General features: G+C 31.3%; 2 protein-coding genes across 2 annotated transcripts in view; one reads left to right on the top strand and one right to left on the bottom strand.

Moving 5' to 3' along the window:
* The first annotated feature begins 1,757 nt into the window (after positions 1–1,757).
* Positions 1,758–23,484, top strand: part of LOC130901982 (uncharacterized) — a 154,644-nt gene continuing 132,917 nt past the window's right edge. Inside the window, exon 1 of the mRNA XM_057813733.1 lies at positions 1,758–2,176. Coding sequence (XP_057669716.1) covers positions 2,159–2,176 — 18 coding nt within the window. The 5' untranslated portion in view covers positions 1,758–2,158. The remainder of the gene's footprint in view (positions 2,177–23,484) is intronic.
* Positions 19,670–20,278, bottom strand: LOC130901984 (plasminogen-like). Its single transcript, XM_057813739.1, has one exon. It carries the CDS (start codon positions 20,175–20,177, stop codon positions 19,776–19,778), a length of 402 nt encoding a protein of 133 aa, XP_057669722.1. The 5' UTR covers positions 20,178–20,278; the 3' UTR covers positions 19,670–19,775.

Raw genomic sequence — 23,484 nt, forward strand, 5'->3', positions numbered from 1 at the left:
GTGCATGTGCAAAGCGAAGAAAGATCGGACCCGTTTGACATTTATTCACTCGTCAGTAGTCTGGCTTTTCAATTATAAAACAAACGAAAATAAATAACTTTTGAAAGCATTCAGAACGTACTTTTTGTTCGAAAGAGGATATTTTTACATTAAATTACTAATTAAATCTTCAAAATATCGTTAAATATTTTTTTTATTTTATAAATAATGAAAAACAACTGACAATTCTTTATGAAAAACATCAAATTATTCATGTATTTATCGTATGTTAAGTTATATTCATCACTGAGTGACGAAATTTATCAAAAATGGCTCATTTTGCTGCAAAAATCTGTTTTTTTCAATATAATTTTGGAGAATCAGGGTAAATAATATAAAAATTAAATAAAAAATCTTTTGTTCATTGAATTACAAGATTCATATTGAATATGAAGTGATAAAATATTGATTTGAAACGAAGTATTGAACGCGATAAAGCGAATTTTGAACTAACGTTTGATTATAACTTTAGGTATCGATATCTCGAAAACGAAGCGAGATATCAAAACATTTCATTTTCGATTTATTTTGGCCTACTCTTCTCTTTGAATAACAGTGATTATGTATGTAAGTTCAGTGTTTCATTGATATAGAATTAAAAAAATATGCTATTTGAAAATATTTTCTAATCGGATGAAATTGTTGTCAGCTTCAACCTTCAAATTATTTTTTATTTCGTGGAGTACTTTCTACCTGACTTTTTGAGTCTCTCAACCAATCGCCAATTCTAACTAAATGTTGTATCATAATATCGTACAATTTCAATAAAACCTCAATAAATTGCTAAGTTATTGATTTTATAAAAGTTAATTGATATTTGGTAAGTTCTGAGATAACGATACAAGCAGAAAATAATTTTCATAATGTAGTCCAACTATTCAAGTATTTTTATGAAACTATTAGCTTTAAGTAAAGCAAAATCACCCAAAAATTTCTTTCAATGCAATAGTGAATATACGCAATATCTTACGTAACTTCAGTTCAGTTTATTTGACTGTATTTCCAAGTAAAAAATAAAGTTTATAAAAATCCTTTTGTCTCCAAATTTACTGTTGGTATTTTTGTATATCGTAATTAATAAGTGTTTTAGTTAGAATTATGTAGAATAAAAAGTTTAACGCGTTTCGTTATTGTGCAAAGAAAATGAAAATGATAAAAAATACAACAGAAAGACGTTACAAATCCTGATACTTTTCAACTTTACTATTGGGAATTAATAGTTTTCAGAGATCATTATTGGTATGCATGTAGTAAGGCGAAATACTTTGAAATGAACCATAACTGGATACTCAGAGATAAAATGCAGAAACCACTTGAAAATACTAAATGAAATAATGTTTACAAGAACAACACTCTTAACATAATGAAACTGATTTAAAATAAAATTAAAGGATGTTGGAAATTGCTTATAATACATCTAGCAAATTTATTTCATCAAGTATACTTTTAACAAAACTTTATAAAATAAGTCTAGTAAAATAGAGGTACTAAAAACTAGAAAAGCATTTTTTCTGTTTATCAGCATTGTTCTAAAAATTTGTCCCAGATAATATTAAAATAAAAATACAAATAATACGGCGCATACTCTATAGCAATAGCTTGAAGCAAAGTTGCCAAATGTTTATACATTTTAAGTAGGCTCGGTATAAATTGAAATAATGTGAAACTAAAACGTGTATTATATAGCGGTATTTATTGATTACTAGAGAATATTAAACATATGAAATAACAACTTTCGCCCAAACTCATGGGTATTAATTAGAGATATTCACAAATTTTGTATATCTTGAATAATCAGTTTAATCTCATTACGAGCAATTTAACAGCAGTAATATACACATACAGTGATATAAAGTTGGTACATAAATGCTGATCAAGTTATCCAAAGATTATTGCTACCAATTTTAGGATTAATATAAATAAAAATAAAAAACGAACCAAAATTATTATTTTTTCTTATTCTTCCCGCGCAGCTCCTCTTATATTGGCAACGTTGTAAATGAAGCGCGAGCAGTAGAATTTCGGTAATAGAGATCAATAAGTATATAATAATTATGTTCGTGAATAGTTTTGTGTAGTGTGTTTTTTTCGTAAAAAAAACGGACAATAATATATAACAATGTCATCTGTAACAAAAGTAAGTGGAGTTTTTCTATCCTAACACGTTATTTTTATCATCGCCACATGCCATTGATTTTTTATCAGTTACATTAGGTGCAAATATTGGAATGACACTCGATTCATATGTTTACAGTGTATACGTACAGAACTTTCATTTATTTATTTAGGTTATCATTATTTGGGATGTGTGAATATTTGGGTCTAAAAACAATTAGGAGTTTAATTACTGAATGGGATATATACAAATTATGCATAAATTTAATAAATAAAGATAGATTCCGAGATTACTTGCCGATCAATTTGATACCCGATAAAATATCAATTTCAAAAGAAAACAAATTTGAGATATATGCATGATTTTCAATAATATATTGTTTTAATATCATTAATACTATTTTCTGATTAACTTCATTATTGGATTCGTAAAACCATCACTAATTTTTTTTGGTAAGTATGAAGAAGGATGATTGTTAAAAGAATTTTTAAATAAATAAAGAAAACGATTCCCAAATAGCCAACGAGTGTACACGCTTTTTGTCTATATGGGTAATTAAAGGTATCTACGTGTAAATTTCATATTTATTGTTTTTACTTTATTGATAATAATTGTTAAAAGTAAATAAATGAATGTGAACATTAAAAATCAATTTGTGAGTTCAAATTCCACACCATATCACCAGTAAAAATCTGAAATTCTCCAGTGCCGTAGCAACACATCAGTAAAATGTTATTTATTCTACATCATGTCTGTAAACGTCAAAAATCGCACTGTCAACACTCCTTGTGAATGACATTTAACAATAACATTCACGTAATAAGATCTCATAACATATATGTGCGTTTTGAGAAGAAAACTTGAATTTCTTGGTTTAATTAAATTACAATCAAATTTTTATTTACGTGAGACTTTATTTGGTCTAATTACACAAACTTAATCCATTAAAAAACATAAAAACTTTTTTCTACGCTTATGTCTGTAAACGTCAAAAATCGCTCTGTCAACATTACTTGTAAATGACATTTAACAATACCATGCACGTAATTAAATTTCATAACATTCACGTGCATTTTGAGAAGAAAACTCAAACTTCTTAGTTTAATTAAATTACAGTCAAATTTTTATTTACGTGAAACTTTATTTGGTCTAATTACACAAACTTAATCCATTAAAAAACATAAAAACATTTTTCTACGCCTATGTCTGTAAACGTCAAAAATCGTACTGTCAACACTCCTTGTAAATGACATTTGACAATAACATGCACGTAATTAAATCTCATAACATTCACGTGCATTTTGAGAAGAAAACTCAAACTTCTTAGTTTAATTAAATTACAGTCAAATTTTTATTTACGTGAAACTTTATTTGGTCTATTTATACAAATTTAGTCAATTAAAAAACTTGAAAACTCTTAGCATTATCGAGATATATTTGGGATTGAAAGAGTGATGCCCCTAAATGTAGGCAGCATATTATGCAATTGCTTTAAAAATAAGACACATGACTACTATAAAAAACCCGAAATTTAACATCCTTATCACAATAAAACTCAATCCATAACACAACATCGTAAGTTGATCTAACAAAGCCCCGAAAAATCTCACATTTGCATAAAGAATTTCCAATAATCATGATTGCATGTACTTATTGCAAAAAAATTCTCGTACGAGTTAGAGGCCTTTTAAAGCTGAAAAATCAGAACTTATATTTAAGTATATTTTCTAAATTATATAATCGAATATTATGAATTTTTTGATAGATGATTATGTATGACCATGTAGTGTTTTTGACTGAATAAATAATTTTACACTACTATCTGAAGGCCAGGGGTGGATCATGCCCATTGGTTAACAATCCGTATCTTTTACAGGGACAACCTGTACAATCTAAAGATAGCAAAAATATACATATCACCCATGTAATACTGAGATTAATTTAAACAAACAGATGAAAAATAGAGTCCAATATATATCATGAACACAATTTAAAAATACTTTACAAACATTAGAACATAGCGATACCAATTGAATTGATTGTTTACCTGACTGCTCATTATATTTCCAATTTTTAATGAATTGCAAAACTATAAGACACTCCACGTGAGCTTTAACAGTTTTAAATTAACAAAGTACAAAAACTTTATATTAAATAAATCAAAATATTAAATTTAAATGGAAAATTTTAAGTTTAATCACTGTGGAAATCCAAATTCTCTTTAATCAAGCACCAATTTACTCCAATTATTCTTGCGCTTTATTTAAGTTTCTTTTCGAATCGAAATTTCTTTATTTTTGTTGCACTCAATTTCTCTTTTTTTTTGTTTCATTTATATTACAAAATTTGTTTCTCTATCGATATTGTTACATTTTTTGACAAACCTCGTATGCGTTTGGTGAATTTTGATATCGGATGATTGCATTTTAGGCTTTGAATCATCCAAAACTTTTTGAAATGAATAAATTTTCTCCAAAACTGAATAATAAAAAGTGTCATCAACGTAGACCCATTAGATAATTGAAATAAGTATTTGTTTATAATAGCAAATGGGTGATTCCGTTCTAACTGTGATTTTTTGTATTCAAAATTTCAAGATTTTAAAATTTAACTTTTCTAACTTTTTTATGCATATTATTCATCTATTTTACTGTAAAAATAAAACTCTAAGAGGAATTTACTACAACTTCAAAATATCACGAGCAAGACACAAATGTCGGATTTTGAGTTCCACGGTACTGACTCATTTATCCACGGTACTGACATGGTAACTTAAGATATTAAACAACAAGTGCATCAATTTTCCTCAGTTTGATCATAAACATTAGAATTTATAAGGTAATTAGTTTAAATCATTTGTTACGACAAAAAAAATTAATAATTTATCGGTAAATTCTAGGAATGGACATGACACGGTACTGACATTCAAGTGATGTAGTATAAGTTTTCTTTAAGTGGCAAGTTATATTGTATAAAAATAATGTTTAAATATCTTAAGAATTATTCAATTAACACAAAATTTTTATTAATTGATTATTAATTAATGACTAGTACAAAAAAACAATACAGGACATTGAATATCACAGTTATAATGGAATCACCCAAATAAACATTACATATCATACTTGTTAATTATCGACATTCATAATTATTATATTTTATTAACAAGTTCAATTGATTCAGTTACGTGGTACATTTCTTTTGGCACAACTGTACTGCCCCTATATCGTAGATTTTACCTTATGTTGAGCGTTTCGATGTAAGTTCAGGTGTGGTTGACCTGTAATCTAATACATTGCAGAAGAAAGTCATCTTGCGATTGCTTTAATACCTAATCTACTCTATTTATTTACTTCCTTATTTGATGCAAGGTGCTTACATATAAAGTTTTTGCTCTTTTTATCATAAATTTATTCAGTTTTCTACAGTCATCAACGTCCAAGTATAATTTATAAAATACCACAATAATAGTGTACAGGGTGGAGCAATAAACAATAGAGAACTAAGGATAGATTGTTGATTTTCTATTTACACGAATCAAAAACAGATTTCAAATTTCCTTGATTACAATTTTGTGTTTAACAGACTAAAAGGCCATAAATACAAAATTCGTATTTGCCAGGCAAATTTTGGTTTTTTCATATTTCACCGAGAACAACTAGGAGGACACTGCGAGTGTGTCTTTTTGATTGATTTAAGTCGGCATACTACTCTGACTTACTGCGACAGTTGCGTCAAAAAATTATTGAAAAAAGACAAAATCAGATGAGGTGTGTACTTGCTTCATGACAATGCTCCAGTCCACACATCTTTTCTTTCCAAGGCGACTGTACACGAATGTCGTTTGACAGAGATGGATCACCTATTAGCCCTGATCCGGCCCCGTCCGACTTTTTTTGAGAACGTTGTCATGCTGGAAGATGAATTTCCTGCAGATAAGGCGTTGGCCAGAGTGTACTTCATTTTCCCAAATCGTCACCGAGCCTCCGCCGTAGTTTACAGTTGGGATCTAACTTTGACAGTTCTTCCTTTGACCTGCGCACAAATACTAATGTCTTAGAACATCCCTCTCTAAATTTCTCTCCCAATCCAATTTTCATGCTCTCCAGCTCACTGGAAACCCCTTTATTTTATTCAGCAGCTTCTTCCAACCTCTTTTTCACTAAAAAAGTACTCGAAGGCAGTTCCCTAGATTCATTGATCTGATCTGCTATCTCTGGGCCCGTGGGTGGCGGATCACGTTTACTGATCAATTAAATACGTTTATCTTCAGCGGTTGTAGTTTTTCGAGGACGCTCTGAACGTTTTCTATAGCCACATCTCATGGTGGATGGATATTTTTTAACAAAAAGATATTTTGCGTCTCATAAACATCAAAGAAATGATTCACATGTAAAGAATAATGAACAAAGCAGCCGGTATTTGCAAGTTTTAACTTTTAACAAGACCGAGTTGAGAAGTAAAAGATTTAACAGCGACGATAAAGTTAATCAGGCAGTGTACGAACAGTTTGACTCTAAAGATACATAATGAAAAGTGTGTGGAAATAAAGGGAGAATATATTGAGAAATAATCATGGTTTTTATTATTTATTTCTTTCTGTCATTATATAATATAAGAATTGGAAGGTAAAATGACGTTAGGTGTGATAACTTTATTCGAGAGGTAATAAGAAACAAAATATTCTATTTGTGTCTTTTATTTGCATTAAATCTGAAGGTTTTCAATGTACAAAACTTATAGTATAAAATCAAAAACACGCAAACTAATAAAATGACCAAAAGTACAATCATTATAATACCAATTAAAACTTGCGTTTCGTTTTGCATTCTACCAAAAAGTGGTTTAGTGAGATCATCTTCCATCAAATTTGTGAATAAATTTGGAGCTTTTTTAACACGTACTCTTATATAATTGGTTACCCATTTTAATTTCAAATCTTTTTGTTCGACCACACATGTCCAGTTGCCACTTATAGATATATTCAAATTTTCGAAACGATAAGAATTTACGGCGGCTAAAGTGGTTACTCCATAGTCCTTGTAAATTTCATTGTTTAAATAAAGTGCCAAACTTAGATCGGTATAAACATAACTTAAGACAACTGAATTACACGGTAAAGTTAAAGATCTTGTAGCCCTCGTATCTATATTATAATTATTCGAAATTACTCCTAAAGAAATAACTCTGAGTATGACTCTTTTTTTGTTAACCCGAAATAACATGCATACGTAAATACCAGCATCTCTCGGCTGTATATTTTTTATTAGAATGTCGTCTTTTTTAAAAATAATTCTATCTGGTTCTGGTTTAATAAAAAGTCCGTTTAAAGTCCATTCGTAATAAGCTTTAGGGGACTCTCTCTCAACTAATTTTAATAACATTTTGTTATTTTTAAGTAATTTGGTCGAACCCTCTTTAACTACGTAGCCGTAACTCTTTTCTTGAAGACTTCTTTTAATTTTTTCTATTGTTTCCGGACTAATATCTCCACATGGAAAATCATTACATTTTCCATTCGAAGTTGGCGACCCATGGCAAAGATTTCCGAATATATTCGGTTTTGGGTTCGTACACGTTCGAGTTCGGAAACCTTCACCACCTCCGCAAGATACGGTGCAAGTCCATGGCGACCAGGCTGACCATCCCCCATCTAGTGGAGGTCCGTCCAAATCTAGAGGTTCGCAATTAGCGACCCATGTTACCCATCCAGTTTGTGGAGCCACTGAAAGATAAAATAATATTTCTAATATGACTTTTTTGGCTAATGGAAATACCACACAATTTATAATCATAAGGGATCGAAAAACGAAGTTTAAAATACGAACAAGATAATTTTAACTTGCGTCTCTATTTATTTGTATAACAAAATTTGTTCCGCTCTGGCAAAATAAAAGCAAAAAAGATGAGATAAGAAGCAAGATTTTGTAACTCAAAGCAGATACGATAGGTTTCGATTCTCCAGACATACGAGACGACTAACAACTGGCTACTCTGGTACTGCCAAAAATAGTTGACATATTTATACTTTTTTTTAGAAATTTTCCTACATTTTCAAATTCTAGTGAATGGCTTGTTTCCACAAGTCGAAACTAGAGTCATAAGTCTCAGTACATGAAGATTGTCGGCCGTATACAGGGAATAATATTGTCACTCTCCAATAATTTTATATACAGGGCGACTCATTTGAGTGTGGAAGTGCAATAACTTTCAAATAAAAGTTGTTATATTTGCACAGATACACAGAAATATTTTGAGGTATAAGCGTGTCAATATGAAGTTTTTTTTAAATAGGACACCCTGTATATTTGTTTACTATAGTATTTAGCGTAAAATTCTGCATCTAGCCCTGTCTTTTTTCCCCATAAATTGTGACGTTGCCAAGGTGGAGTGAAAAATATGAAGATTTGACGAAAGTTGGTGCACTATAAATGCTGAATAGTAAATGTTATTAGTGAGAAGTAACTAAATTATTTTGGTAAGTACGAAGGTAAAGGATGGCTGAAATGTCTGAACATAGTACAAGTTTCGTTTGGGATTCGGAGTGTTTTTTAGATAAACATTAATTCAGGAGATTTCAATTAGCAAAAACTTCATTGTTTTAAATGGAACACCCAGTATATTATTTTACAATCTTATAAAACTATTTTATCCCTTCAAATTATACCTGATAATGTACACTTCAACATTGATTGTTTTTAAGAAAATTGCATTTTTAGTTTATGATTTAAAAACCTTTTTAACAAGTAAAAATTGAATGTGACGTTTAAAATACTTTTAGTGTTTGTGTCAAAATCAAACCACCAATTTTCATATTTTTTGCTGATTATTCTGTATACTTCAAAATATTTTAGAAATGTGCATCTGTGCAACTAAAATAACTTTTATTTAAAAATTTTTTTGTATATTTTATCTTGAGTTATTGCACTTCCACACACTAATGGGCCACCCCGTATATTAGTGAATTTCATAATAGTACATAATTATGTGATTCCGTTATTCTTTTCACGCATTTTACACACATCGCCCAATATTCTCGAATATGACTCAATATAACTGTCAGATGTTTTGTACTTACCAGAAAACCAATACATTACTAGAGGTTTAACGCTGTTATATGTTAATATTGTCACATTGTTTTTCTTCACATTGAATTTAGATTCATAAAACAATATTTCGTATCTGGTCCAAGAGTTTGTAGTTGTTAATTCTTTTACTATTTGTTTTTTGAGTTGGTACATGACAGAATTTTGTTGCACACTGTTAAATGATATGGTTTCTTTATCAGGATCGATTATTACCAAAAAGAAATCTGGGTGTTCTGGTAAAAGCATTAATTTGATTATTGAGATCCCAGATCCACGGATAAGTAGAGTAATGTTGTTAAAGTGGGGATTTTCTTCTAACCATAACCTTATAAAAATGAGATGTAGGTAATAGTGTCAAATAATATTCTGATGAAGACTGAAAGTAGTCGAAACGTCGAATTTTTATAGTGGTGCATTGACCAACAGTTTAGCCAAACACATAATTAACTTGGATTAAAAAAAAGTCTTCAATTTTTTATTATTTCATTCTTGATGTTATGAAAAATCAAGGTCGATAAATTATTTATATATATATATATATATTAACTAACTAATTAGACGGAAGTGTAGTAATTATTTTATAAGACACCATTTTAACAATTTCGTTCTATCATTGTTTTGTTTTTCTTTATATTAAAAGTTTGTTGAGAAAAAAAATGTGATAAAACTTTCGTAACTCACCCAATCGGATAATATACTTCAGTGTTATACAAAGTCACATTTTGTGTGTGGCATTCGTCACATTTGAAGCTAAGGCCCATAGGCTTTCCGAAAATAGTTGCAAAATTAACAAACATAGGTTCGAACTCTTCGTTTTTATTAGGACTTATCCATTCGAATAAAGATGTTGGTACCCCTTCTAAACCCAACATAATTTCTCCTCTCCTAATTTGAAGCCATAAATCGGTCCATTTTCCAGCACCGATAAGATGTGGCAGTGTTTTTTGTTCCAAAAGATCACTGCCTCTGTATAATTTCACTTTTTCATTATAATCCGCTGCTATAAGTAGCGCTAGACTTTCTGAACCAGTTTTTGGTGTTATTGTTATAACCACACCATCTAAAAGTTATATACGTTTTAAAATTGCATTCTTTGAATACAATTAAGAAGAATACTATGTACAGCATATCTTTTTGCGTGATAGAAATTTAATTTTAAATTGTTTTGTGTTTTAATCAATTTGATCACATTTTAATGAGCCAGTGGCTTACTGCAGGTACTATATTTCGAGGCAAAATCTACATTTTTTAGTAAACTACTCACTTAAAAAACGCTCATTGTTGGATTCATTACAACAGTTCCCTCCAAAATGTCCAAAGTTTCATTTTAATTAGATAATTTTGATGATATTCGAAATGTTTAAAGGGTTAATCAACTTAACTATGAGGATTAACTTTGCACATATTGAATTACGAAGACGAATTGATATCTAGTTAGCCTAGACCAGTTCCATGCATAAGCAAAATATTGCGTTACCATAGCAACGAACAATAACTTAGTAGAAGTGTCAGTGAAGAGTCTGACGTCAAAAAAGTGAACTAGAGTTACGCAATAAATTAAAAGAAAAAAGATGTCCAACCAAATTGTGAAAATCGAAAAATTGGAGTATCGAGCCATCATCAAGTACCTGTATTTAAAAGGGTTAGAGGTAAGCAGATTTACGAAGATATGCTTAATATCTTTGGTGATCAATGCCCTTCGTATGCGTGAAAAATTGGTCTGCAAGCTTCAAAAGAGGTAAATTTTCCATTGAAGATGATGACCGATCGGGAAGGCCAGTTTCTGTGTCAGTCCCCGAAAATATCGATGCAGCTCATGACATGATTCTATCAGACCGTCGAATTGGGCTAAAACCGATATCTGAGGCACTGAATATTTCATACGAACGCGTCGTTTATCATATAGTTCACGTCAATTTGAACATGAGAAAAATTGCTGCAAAATGGATCCCCAAATGTTTGAATGCTGACCAAAAGCGTGCAAAGGTAGAAACATCGCGTTCGATCTGTGCTTGATTTGAAAACGATGTATACTTCTTTAACTGAATTGTCACTATGGATGAGACTTGGGTACATTTCTACGATCCAGAAACAAAGCAACAATGGATGGAATAGCGACACTCTGGTTCTTCAAGTCCCAAGAAGTTTCGAGTCCAAAAATCTGCTGGAAAAGTTCTTGCTTCAGTTTTTAGGGATTTCCATGGAGAAATCATGATTGATTTTCTGGATAAGGATAGAACAATAACTGGAGATTACTATTCGACATTACTGACCATTCTACGGGAAAAAATTGAAGAGAAAAGACGCGAAAAGCTATCCAAAGGTGTTTTGTTTTTGCAGGACACAAATCTCATATTGCCATACAAAAATTTCGTGATTTAGGGTTTGAATTAATAGAACACCTCCCTTATTAACCAGATTTGGCTCCGTCCGACTATCAACTCTTTCTTCAACTGAAAAAAAATTTAAAAGGTCGTAAATTTTCTTCCAACGAGGAGGTAATAAAAGCTGTGGAGGTCTGGTCTGCAGAGCAAGAAGAAACATTTTTTTGAAAGGTCCAGAGACGTTAGCTCTAATAAATGTATCCAATTAAGAGGAGAATATGTTGAGTAATAATATATTTTGACTTTGAAATTTTGTTTGGTTCTATAGTAGGCTAAGAATTTTTCAATATATCCTCGAAAGTATTAATAAATGAGAACTTTGGTCGGATTCCTTTATCTTTACATATTAAAAGAAATATTTGCCGATTCTTTTCTTTCTTAAGTGAAATGGTTATAAATTCCATATATGACAGACATTAGAACATATATTAAAAACTTTCCTTTATCTTGATTTAAGGTATCTTATGATAGAAAATTAGTTTAAAATAACAGTTTAAAATAGACGTTATGACCTTCTTCGGCAGAGATAAGCTGATTATTATCTGAATGCCTCACATTACGATTATCTTACCAAGTAAATCAGGATTCCATTCTTTAATTGCAAATCTCAATCCACCTTGAAGCCCTGCTTCTTTCCATTGAGGTAGGATGTAAATTTTTCGATCTGTGAGAGTTGTTACTACAACAATTGTACATTCCTCTGGTTTGTCGCAGTCTCTTACATTGCAAAAATCTACTGGCAAATCTGGATCGCTGGTGTAACACCAACTACCTGAAACGTTCCTGGAAGGATTCCTGCAAAAATTCTCTGCTTTATCAACAGATCCTTCAGGAAAAAGTGTTTCGTTCCAAGATATTTTATATGGTTTTTTGTCTGGAGGTGACTGAGTACTAGACTTCAACTTTCCGAAAATATTACTCAATCGATCTTTTGTTGAATTATCCATGGTTTTTTCAAGTTTCCATTCATCACAAGTTCTATTGGATCTTGTTAGGTTGAGATTACCACTGTAATCATTTCCGGTGCCAGCCATTCGGCACTGTTCGGATTTACATTTTCTTAAATTGCAAAACTTTTTTTCTATTTTTTTATCAGGCAGTAAGGATATTGTATAGCAAAACGTTTTTTCTGTGGGATAATTAGGATTTCTACAATAATTCCAAGCTTTCAGTAGTTCTGAATTATTAGAAAAGTGAATTTCCGAATCTATTGACTTTGCTAGGGTCCACGGCAAACAGGGTAAACCTATAAGAAAAATAACTTTATTTAAAGAATGTTTACAACTACGACTTTTGGTCCAAGTGGAAAGGAAATCGTCGGGTCGATGGCGTAGCCCTTGTGTTAGCAGAGATTGAATTGTAGACTGCACTCTTAAGCAGATTTTTCAAGTAATTTAATTTAAAAGTAATATTGTTCTTTGCACAGTGAAAATTAAGTCATTGATTACATAATCCAAATATCTAAAACCCATTTCTCAAGGTGTTCTGCATCAATTTCCTTGTGATAATTTTTTTATAAACACTAACTTCGAAAACGCTGAGTTATTTTTCCGGCCGATAAAATCGTATTTGCCATCAGGTTCGCATTTTACAAGTCGTGGCTGTTTGATCATTTTAGTTTAGTGGTGGATCTAAGTTTTATCTACAGTTATGAATCGACGCAAACAATTCGATTCGTTTTACTTAAACCTCGTCAATAAGGACTGAGAAATGTGAATTCGTATGCGGTGTTTTTTCATAGTGTGGGCGTATGAAGTACCAATAAACAGGGCCGGATTAAGCTAGGGGCTTGGGGGGGCTATAGCCCCGGACCCCAGGTCCAAGAAGGCCCCATCATTTGGAAATCATTCTGTATTTTTTGATGTGTTGATACCACAAATCTAACGTATTGATATTATTTTGTGAATTTTTCCGGGTTTTCGAATTCCTTAAGGGGGCCTCGTCATTATTTTAGCCCCGGGCCTTATAAATCTTAATCCGGCCAATAAAATTTGGTTTAGTTAATGTAAGAAGATTAAAATCGACCTCGCAATTTTAAAGACCTTCATCGATCTTCTTGAAAATTTGGAATGAAGTTCATCTTACCCTCCTCTTCAAACCTGACTTGGTTGTAAAGTATGCCTTTTAATTTTAAGGGGTGAAAATCACCCCTTACTCCAATAAATTTAAAACTAATGAATTAAAGCGGCAATGGGCTATGGTAATGTTCAAATATAATAAATGTTGATTGTTTTGTATCATGACTTTAATATTTTGATATTTTACAGCTCACCTACCCTTAAAAACAACCCCTTATACAAAGATTATTTAATTTATGTGGTAAAAAACATGGAATTTTTTTATTTTGGATCGTAATAGGAGAATTGTTTTTCTTCGAATATAAGAAATCTGACCCTCAATATTTTTAATAATGCAACCACCAAAAAGCAGCCCTCAGAATGGAAAAAATTGCTAATTACTATATGGAAGCAGTTATGTGAGTAATATTTCTATTTTTTATATGTAACTACCCTTAAAAAATACCCTAATACAGTTATTTAAAAAACGGCTAAAAATATGAAATCATTTTATTTTCGATTTTGAGTAGATACAATATATATAATTTAAATATAACAAATCTGATGAATAAGTTTTTAATTTAATTCAACCCCTAAAAACTACCCCTTATCACAAAAATTAGGGAAACATTTTTTTGAAAGTTTAAACTGATGCAATTTTCCAGCATTATCTCTAGAAAAATGTATTTGGTTTTTAGATAATAACTCGGCTTCCCTTTAAGCGTTTTGCATTCATCCGTACATCATTTTGTAGGGAATTTCATAGGCTACAAAACTATGATAGTTGTAGCCCTTCTAGGCCCTTTTTTTCAGAGAATTTTGACTCTCCCTTAGCATTGAAATCAATACATACATACGCTTATATCTCGTTCAAATGTTCAGTAAAATAAAAATTTTAGTTGCAAAAAAATTCTTTCTTTGATCCAATAGTTTTTGAGATATTTTGAAAAAATAACGTTTTTTCTTTAAAATCGAAAAAAAAAAATTAACATTAAACAACTTTTTTCAAAATATACGTGTTCCAAACCATTCAAACTTTTTGAACGTGTTGTTAGTGCTTAAACAAAGATAATTTTACATGGGCTACGATTAATTTTAATTTTGCCGCACATGGTGTCAAATTTACCGACATTTTTTTTTTCAAATTCGAGTTACTTAACGTCTTTTCGTGCTAGACGGTTTTATAAAAGCTAATTTTAAAGGTCTCAAAAAGTACTTTAAAAATGTTTATTACAATTTTTTATGAAAAATTGATCGTTTTTCCGTTATATCAGCTCAAACCTTTGCATAAATTTACGAAAAAGAAAAAGTTGGCTTTCAGTTACTCATAAGTTGCTGAATATTATTTAAAAAATTTAATTTAAGCCGACCAATTTCTTTGTTTTTTATAAGCTTCAATATTGATAGAAATATTTTTTTTCAGAAAATGCGTAATTTTCGAGTTTTTCGTGAAAAAAAATGTTGAAAAACGGGGTTTATTTTTTTAATTTTCAATCACGAATAAATCATAAATTATTGAGTTAAATAAAAAATTTCATTCTGCATTTTTTCCATAAAATTCAATTCTCTATCGATTCCCGGTTTTATTTTGAAATTTTAAATTTCCAGTTCCGAGTAAGTGTGGCATTCGCCCCTGGGGTCTTTATTTGCTTGGTTCACTGTACTAAAAGTCATATTTAAAAAATAGAACGAAATCGTTAAGTTTCAATTACAAATCAAAACGGTATGTTTTATATTTTATGATTATTATCCATGTCATAATATTGTTTATGAAAAAACATTAATTTATTTGATTAATCGATACAATTTTACCTGTATTTGTGATCGCTTGAGTACCTTGATAGTTGGATTCTTGAGAATTTAATGCACATTCTGGTAGAAATGCTGGTGTAGGATGTGCTGTTGGTGGCGGATTGCAATAAAAGCTCCAATGGGCGATAGTATTTTCTGAACTCACACTGAACCAACGAAAATTTCGAAACGTTTCATCTTTAATTTCTGTTATCATTTGCAATCCAAGTGGTTTTTTAACGTACATGGTCATGATATTCGCAAAAAAGCTGACGGAAAATTCTTTCCATTCCCAGTAGTTGAGTACGTTTTCCATTACAAATTGTTTCAAATCTTTTTCCTGTCCACCTAGTATGAGATAATTATTGTGAGGAAAATATTACTAAATCATCAACTACTTTTTCGCATATTACTTGGTCTCTGGTTTTCGTATTTGTAAAAAATCAACATTAGAGTTATGCGAATAAACATCTGATAAAGTCCCTTAATGAAAAAATGAATAAGGGAATAGCTTCTAATTGAAATGAGACCTATTCTTAATGTCTTTCCTAATAATTTTCCATTCTGGTGTAGATAACTTCGATGTCTTCCTTACCTATATTCAGACGTTCCTTAGATGTTAAGTGCAATAACAGAAAAAGTGAAACCACATTCACACACACCTTTAATCGTAGTCATCTACTGAAAATAACCTCAATTTTTCACCTCCCGTATCAATACAATAATTGCTGTCACCCTTGTAACCACATCAATTCAATCAATCAACAGATTCTTCTTCTTCTTCAATGTATTTTCCAACTTGTCATTCTAGAGATGTTGGTTTTTGGAGGTCTTCCTAAAGGTCTTGGTGTCCCTGGTTTACCGTCTCGTGCGATCTTTGCTAATCTTTTTTTGGTCATCCTGTCCACGTTTACGTCCCCATCTGACTATGTCTTCCACTTCACATTCGTGTCTTATGTCTGTCTCTTAGTGTGTATCAGCGTATGTTTCTGAGTATTTTCATTTCTGTTGTTCGAAAGATGTTTTTAGTTCTTTTGGTGTCTTGTTTCTATATCATATGTCAATACGGGTCTAACGCAGGTTTTGTATATTTCAACTTTTACCCTTTTGTTCATACTGGTATTATTCCAGATAATATCCCGGAGTGCGCCTGATATTCGGCTGGCTTCGTTTGCTTGTCCTTTTACTTCATTTATTCTGTTCTGGTCTGCGCTGATTTGTGTCCCTAGGTAGTCAAATGAAATTACCAGTTCCATGGTTTTATTTTCTAGGGTGAGTTTCCACCTCATTGGTTCTTTAGAGATTACAAAGGTTTTAGTTTTGGCGGTGGATACTTCCACGTTAAAGGTTTTAGCTTTTACGTAGAATGAATATAGGAGCTGCTGTAAGTCGTCTTCGCTCTCTGCCTCTTGCAGTATTCTTGACATAATTTATTCGTCTATTATCAGGTTGAGCAGTTGCGGCCTTAAGGAGTCTCCCTTTCGGATACCCGTTGGTGTTTGCATTTCTTCTGTCAGGTTTTGGTTAACTAATAAGTGAGTGGATGTGTTATAGTTTAAATGTTTTATGATGTCTATTATGGTTTTCGGAACTATTTCTTTTTTAGGATGTCTACTACGTCGCTTAGCCTTACCCTGTCGAATGCCTTGGTGAGATCTATGAAGCACATATACGCGGGCTTGCCGTATTCTATAGCTTTTTCAACTACTTGTTTGATTGCGAAGATGGCATCTATGGTTGATCGATTTCTCCTGAATACTTATTAATTTTCCGATGTATTTTCATTTTCATTCAATGTTGTTTCAATGATTTTTTGTAAAAAGCTTAATGGTAGGGTTTAGTAGGGTTATAACTCTATAGTTCTCTGGAGATTTCCTGTCCCCTTTCTTAAATATAGGAATGGTTATGCTCTTTTTCTATTCGTTAGGAGCTTCTTTGGTTGATAGTATTCTGTTGAAAAGCTTTGTAAGTTCTACCATTAGTTTTTGTCCTCCGTATTTCAATAACTCATTTGGTATGTTATCTAATCAAGGAGCTTTCCTGCTTTTGATCTTTTTTGCGTTTCTATCGTTACTTCTTCTAATATCTCGAAGTGTTCATTGTTTTCTTCATCTTCTTCTTTGTTTCTCTCCTCTTCGGGAGCATCTGCGTACAGTTGTTCGAAATAGGTTTTCAAGTGGGACTCGTCATTCTGTTCTGTTTGTGTGTATTCTACTATTTCATGTTTTCTCCTTCTTAGCATTCTCCATACTTTTTTTGTGCTCCATTTCGGAGGTTAAGTTTTCCCTGAAGCTTCGTTTTATGTTTCTAATTTCTGTGTTAAATCTGCTTCTGGTTTGAATGTAGTGATTGTTTTCTTCGGGTGTTTTGTTGCCCCTATATCTTAAAGCTTTCACTTCCGGTGTATACCATTGTTTCCTTCGACTGTTCTTGCTCACTCCTACTTTCCTTACGCCTAGCGCATCAATGGCTGCGTCGGTAATATTTGTTTTTATCTTTTTTCCAGAACGTCTCTATATCGTCCTGTTCTTTAATGTTGTTTGCCTCGATTTTTATCAAAATATCAAATTTTTTGTCTTAATCTCATTCGAAGGAGGTTGAAGGTAGGAATCGCATTTCACTACCATTTTTATTAACAAATACTTTAGCTCTATTTTGTACTCTACTACTATCGTAATTATAGATGGACGACTGTGAACTCACAATTTGTTCTCAGTTGAAAACTTACCAGAGTATTCAACCAAGGTGATTCTTGTATAATTATTTACACCGAACAACGTTAACTTTAAACTAGGATAATTTATTGTCGGACTAAGAACAAATTTCACACGCGCCGAATGATGAGCTCGAACATGAAAATAGAGATCATATCCAGATCCCTTCTCTCTCAAAGGCCAAAACTGCTGGAAGTCAGATCCTAAAAATGTCAAGAAAGAATAAAGAAGATTATATTCTTCTGAAATATTTTTAATATAAATGTATGAGAAAAACTAACTGCAGTTATATGAAGAAACGCTAAATTTCGGACCATTATCAATTTGACGTCGTCGAACCATCCTTTCATGTTTATTTTCTTTTCCAAGCTTAGCTTTTGCTTTGCCACCTTCCCCATCCACTCTATTTCTACATTAATAACTTTGTTAAATAATGTGACTGTTCGAATGAAAATAGTATTTCATTCAAATTCAAAATGAAAATTAAGTATTAATTTATCTAAATGTTCTTGATTTTAGGTCTCCTTCTGTTTTAAAATTTGTTTTTTTTTGATAATTTTGAAAAGAAAGACTTTTCTTTAAGTCTTCATCAAAATATAAATATTATATTTTTGAATTTTGAAACAGAAGAGATCTAAAATCAAGAACATTTAGATACATTAATTATATATTACTTGAAGTAATCAAAACCTATTTATATAAAATAAAAAAAAAATTATATAGCTTCTACTTACCCGTTGTTACATGGGCGTCGCATTCGTAATCGTCCTTACAAAAAGGAAATGACCACAATATATTTGTTCCTTGTACAGAATAAAAATTGAATTTATTCATATTAAAACCCAAATAATTATCCTTTATTTGGAATTCCCCCAAAAAAATGGGCTTAATTTGATTTTCTAAGCCAAATGTTATGAAACCTCTATGCCAACTTAAGGAAAATTTCGTGAACTCCGTAGATTTCAAAATACCGGGAGTTGGTTCCCATTCCGGTTTTTCTTTATTTCCGAAACGGAGCGAGGAAAAATTATTCCCTATAACTATTTCCAAACCAATACCAGCATCTTCAATTTCTGATCCGGTAAGTGGTAATGGGAGAAGAGTTAGAACTAATTTGGCTCTAGCTTCTAAATAGGAATCAGGATCCCATAATTTCACACCAAAAGACAAATTTGATAATGTATTGTTGAAATCTGTATAGTGCATATATGTATCTGAATTTTTGGAGAAGACGAGACATACTGGGTCGTCACAAAAAGGAATATCACAGTATTCTTTTTCTATCTCGCTAGTATCTTCATTTTCCACTAGACACCATGGTCCTCCGATATCTCCGTTAGGGTTGCGGCAAAATTTTTTAGCATCCGATAGATTTTCCTCTGGGAAGAGTTTCTTATTAAATTTAGGCATTGCGGTGTAATTAACGTTTTCCTTCACGCGTTTCCTATTTTTATTCCATTTCAAACATTTTCTCTCTGAAGTACCTTTATTGTGTTCACCTCCATATTCCATTCCGGGGCCAGTGAGTTTACACTATAAATTAGATAAAGTGCATATTCTTAAAGAATTATATGATAAAAAGGAGATCAGAAAACATATTTGTCTATATTAACCTGAGAAAAACTACATAAAGGCAAACCGCAGGTTTCATATTGTAAATCTGTATCTATCGTATAACACCATGGTCCCATCGGATCACTTGTAGGATTCCTACAAAAATTCTTCGCTAATTTCTTCGATCCGTCTGAAAAATTTCTATCCGCTATATCTTCTTTTATTATATGCGGTTGGGACGACGTCCAAGATTGACATCGAACGTTTGATTCTGTTTTTCCAATGTACCCTTTGTAATCGATTCCCAAATGGGAAACTTTGCACAGGTTTAAGTCAGTTAACGTACCCGGTGGAGGTTCGTCACAGTAAATAAGAGAATACAACAAAAAATAAATTATTGAGATTATTGACGACAGATTGACATTATTTTCCATTACGATGGTCTACTTAACCAAATCTGTCAAATTGTCTTCTGACATCACAACATAATAATAAATAAAATTGTGAATAAAACGTGTACCAGGTATATTGGAGAGGAATAATTTAATTGCGTGCTTTTAGGACATTAAGAAGGTTATAAAAGAAAGAAAATTCCCGAAAAGAAGGTAACTCCAAATATTCTGGGTCAGGTATCGGTCAGTCAGGGCTGGAAGGATTATTGTTTTATTGAGGAAGTTGTTCGAAGAAATATCTACCTCTATTAAGTATTTTTAAATGCGAAGGCACCTACATGGCGTGGTCGCTACGTGGTGCTTCCGATGTTATTAATTAATTATTAATAAACGTTCTGTAGCCAATAGGTTTTCAGATTTCTTGAACATTTTTCATATGCGACACTTTACACTGTAAAAATGGAGTGATTACGGATATTCTCATTATCTGTATTTCTAAAGACTGATGTAGAGCAAATATATAATAATTGCAAGATATCTAAAGATTGATAACAAAAGATTGATTTAAGCTTTTTATGTCTCAAGAAATTTGTACAAATAAAGAAGGATTTTCCTGTCATGCAAGTCATTATTCTTTGATGCTTGGTGAATCTTTATTAATTTCAAAATGTTTTTCCTTCAATTTCAGTTCTACTTATTTATCGTAAAATAGATTTATATGCTCTACTGCTTACAGTATAAAAATTATCCAATTTGTATAAATATCTACTAGAAATTCTTTTGGCATTTCGAAATTAATCTTTATTTTTTACTTTTAAATTATACAGATAGATAAATAAATATTTCATTATCCTTGAAAAGAAAACATTTATGTGGTGAACGGAAACATTGTATAGTCGCTAAATAGTCCAAGAGCCCCAACCAAAAAAGTAGGTTCTGAATGTAAATCCAAGTGGCTGTCATGAGGGGGGGCTTCACTTCAGCCGTCATCTTGAGAAACACGTTTTATTAAATATCTTGCGAACTGCGCATCGTACGACAAAAATTATACAGATCATTATTGTAGATAATAATATTTGCCATCTTTTTTATTTGAAACTTTTTTTTGTATAACGCATAGATTTTTAATTATAGCGCTCCAAACTTTTTTTAATATGGTGTTTGCTAAATATTCAGTTAATGACCACTTTTTACATTATAACAAATGTCTGAGTCCGTTTTTTTGAAGAAACATTCGTAAAATTCTTCTTCTTTTAGCGTTTTCGACTACAATTTTAGCCAGAGAAAATAAAGTGCAGGCAAATAAATAAAAAATAAAAAATTCAAATTGAATACCAACATTCATATTTTTCTATTAAAAAAAATTATTTTTAATATTACAATATATTATAATATAGAATATAAAATAATACTGTACAATATAAAATAGCATAATACAAGCATTACTAATAATAATATTAAGAAAAACAATTAGCCATATTGAAAAAAGTTTGGAGCGCTATAATTAAAAATCTATGCGTTATACAAAAAAAAGTTTCAAATAAAAAAGATGGAAAATATTATTATCTACAATAATGATCTATAGAATTTTTGTCGTAAGATACGCGGTTCGCAAGATATTTAATAAAACGTGTTCAGGGGACACCCGTGAACATATTCCAAAAAAAATACCTGTTCCCGTACGTTTTTTGTAAAAAAAAAACCGGCTGTTGGCCTAAAAATATGGAGATTCAATGTCAACATCATCAGTTTAGACTTTTGTAGATACACAACATCAACAATATTCAGATATCAGTATAAACAACAACAAGGTTAGTAGGTCATACTTACATATTTAACAGTAAACATGGGGAAAGGTTGGTTACTATTTTAGCGAGTTGGCCATACCAAAACATGATAACAGTAGACGAAAAATGATATTGCAGTATTTTGATTTGATATGAAGAAAGTTTATGCATAAAATACATAATTAGGTTCTTGACTTTCCATTTTTCAAATGATAGAAATTTTGTTTCAAAGATCTCTCAAACTTTTTTGTAGCTTTATTTATTGATGATTTGCAAAAATATTGTCTAGGTTTGACATAAAATCCTATGCATATTTTACGGTATTGACAATACTCAAAAACTAATTCATTATGATTTGTAATGAGATAGGTATTCAAAATGCTCATACGACTATGCTGACAATCTTCTAATCCCAGCGCGGAGTCATGGTCTTTGTGACCTGATTTCTTATTGTGAATTAAAATACCGTAAAATCTTTTATGACAGACAACGCCGCAAAAAACATATTTTTAATTTACTGTGCACTGTGTACTTTCAAGTTAAAGACGTTATAGAACGTGTGGTCCAAATTGTTAAGTATTTTCGAAATAACCATTTGGCTAGAGCTAAATTCAGTCAAGCAGGAGGCAGCGCTTTAGTACTTCCAAGCGATGTGCGATGGAATAGCCTTGGCGACTACTTAGAAATGTATGTCACGTAGTGGGACATCATATTAAAAATCTGCGAAGAAAATAAAGAGGAGATTGATTCCACTATTTACCAACAAGTTTCAAATATTGCGATTAAACATGCAACGTAAGATTATTTAAACATTTTAACCCTTCAGCAGGCGCGCCTACATTTGGAACACCAGCAGGCGCGTGTTGCACAAAGTACACCGTCCCTTTCGACGTTGATTATTCTTTTTATAATAGCTGTAATTTATTTTTCAATGACAATTTCAATATTGTATCTCATAACAAGGTATCAAATGTTAATATATATACTTATAAATAAAGGGAAAATAAATAAGAGCTAGTTTTCGTTATAAAATTACATTTATTTTCAAACCAATATTTTGTTTAGTCAAATCATCTAAACGTACAATATAAAACCTGAAATAGAAAATAAAAATTCTATATAGCTAATATACATATGAAAAATAAATAAAGCTTTGTATTTGTCTATTTCTGATTGGCTACGATTTACTTTTATTTTTCTAAAAATTGGTAAAATACATTGAAAATATTCCTACTATTTGGAAGAAAGTTTATAGCTGAAAGCATCAGAAGGGCCAGCCAATTATACCTGTTTTAGAAAGGTTGAAGCTAGAAATAGAACCCCCTTAGAACGTTATCCCTCAAACAATAAGGACAAACCATTCAAAAAGACGAAAACGGTGTACTTTGTACACCGGCGCGCCAGCTGAAGGGTTAAAACCTATATCAGTGCAGAGGAAAAATGCTATTATCGTAGATGCTGTAGAGCAGTGGAAACATTTACAATATATCTTTGATAAATCGTACCAGTTAACACCAGAAGAAAAGAATGTAGCTTTAAAAACAATTAACGAGTTATATGAA

The sequence above is a fragment of the Diorhabda carinulata genome, chromosome X (assembly GCF_026250575.1).
Source record: "Diorhabda carinulata isolate Delta chromosome X, icDioCari1.1, whole genome shotgun sequence".
Lineage (NCBI taxonomy): Eukaryota > Metazoa > Arthropoda > Insecta > Coleoptera > Chrysomelidae > Diorhabda > Diorhabda carinulata.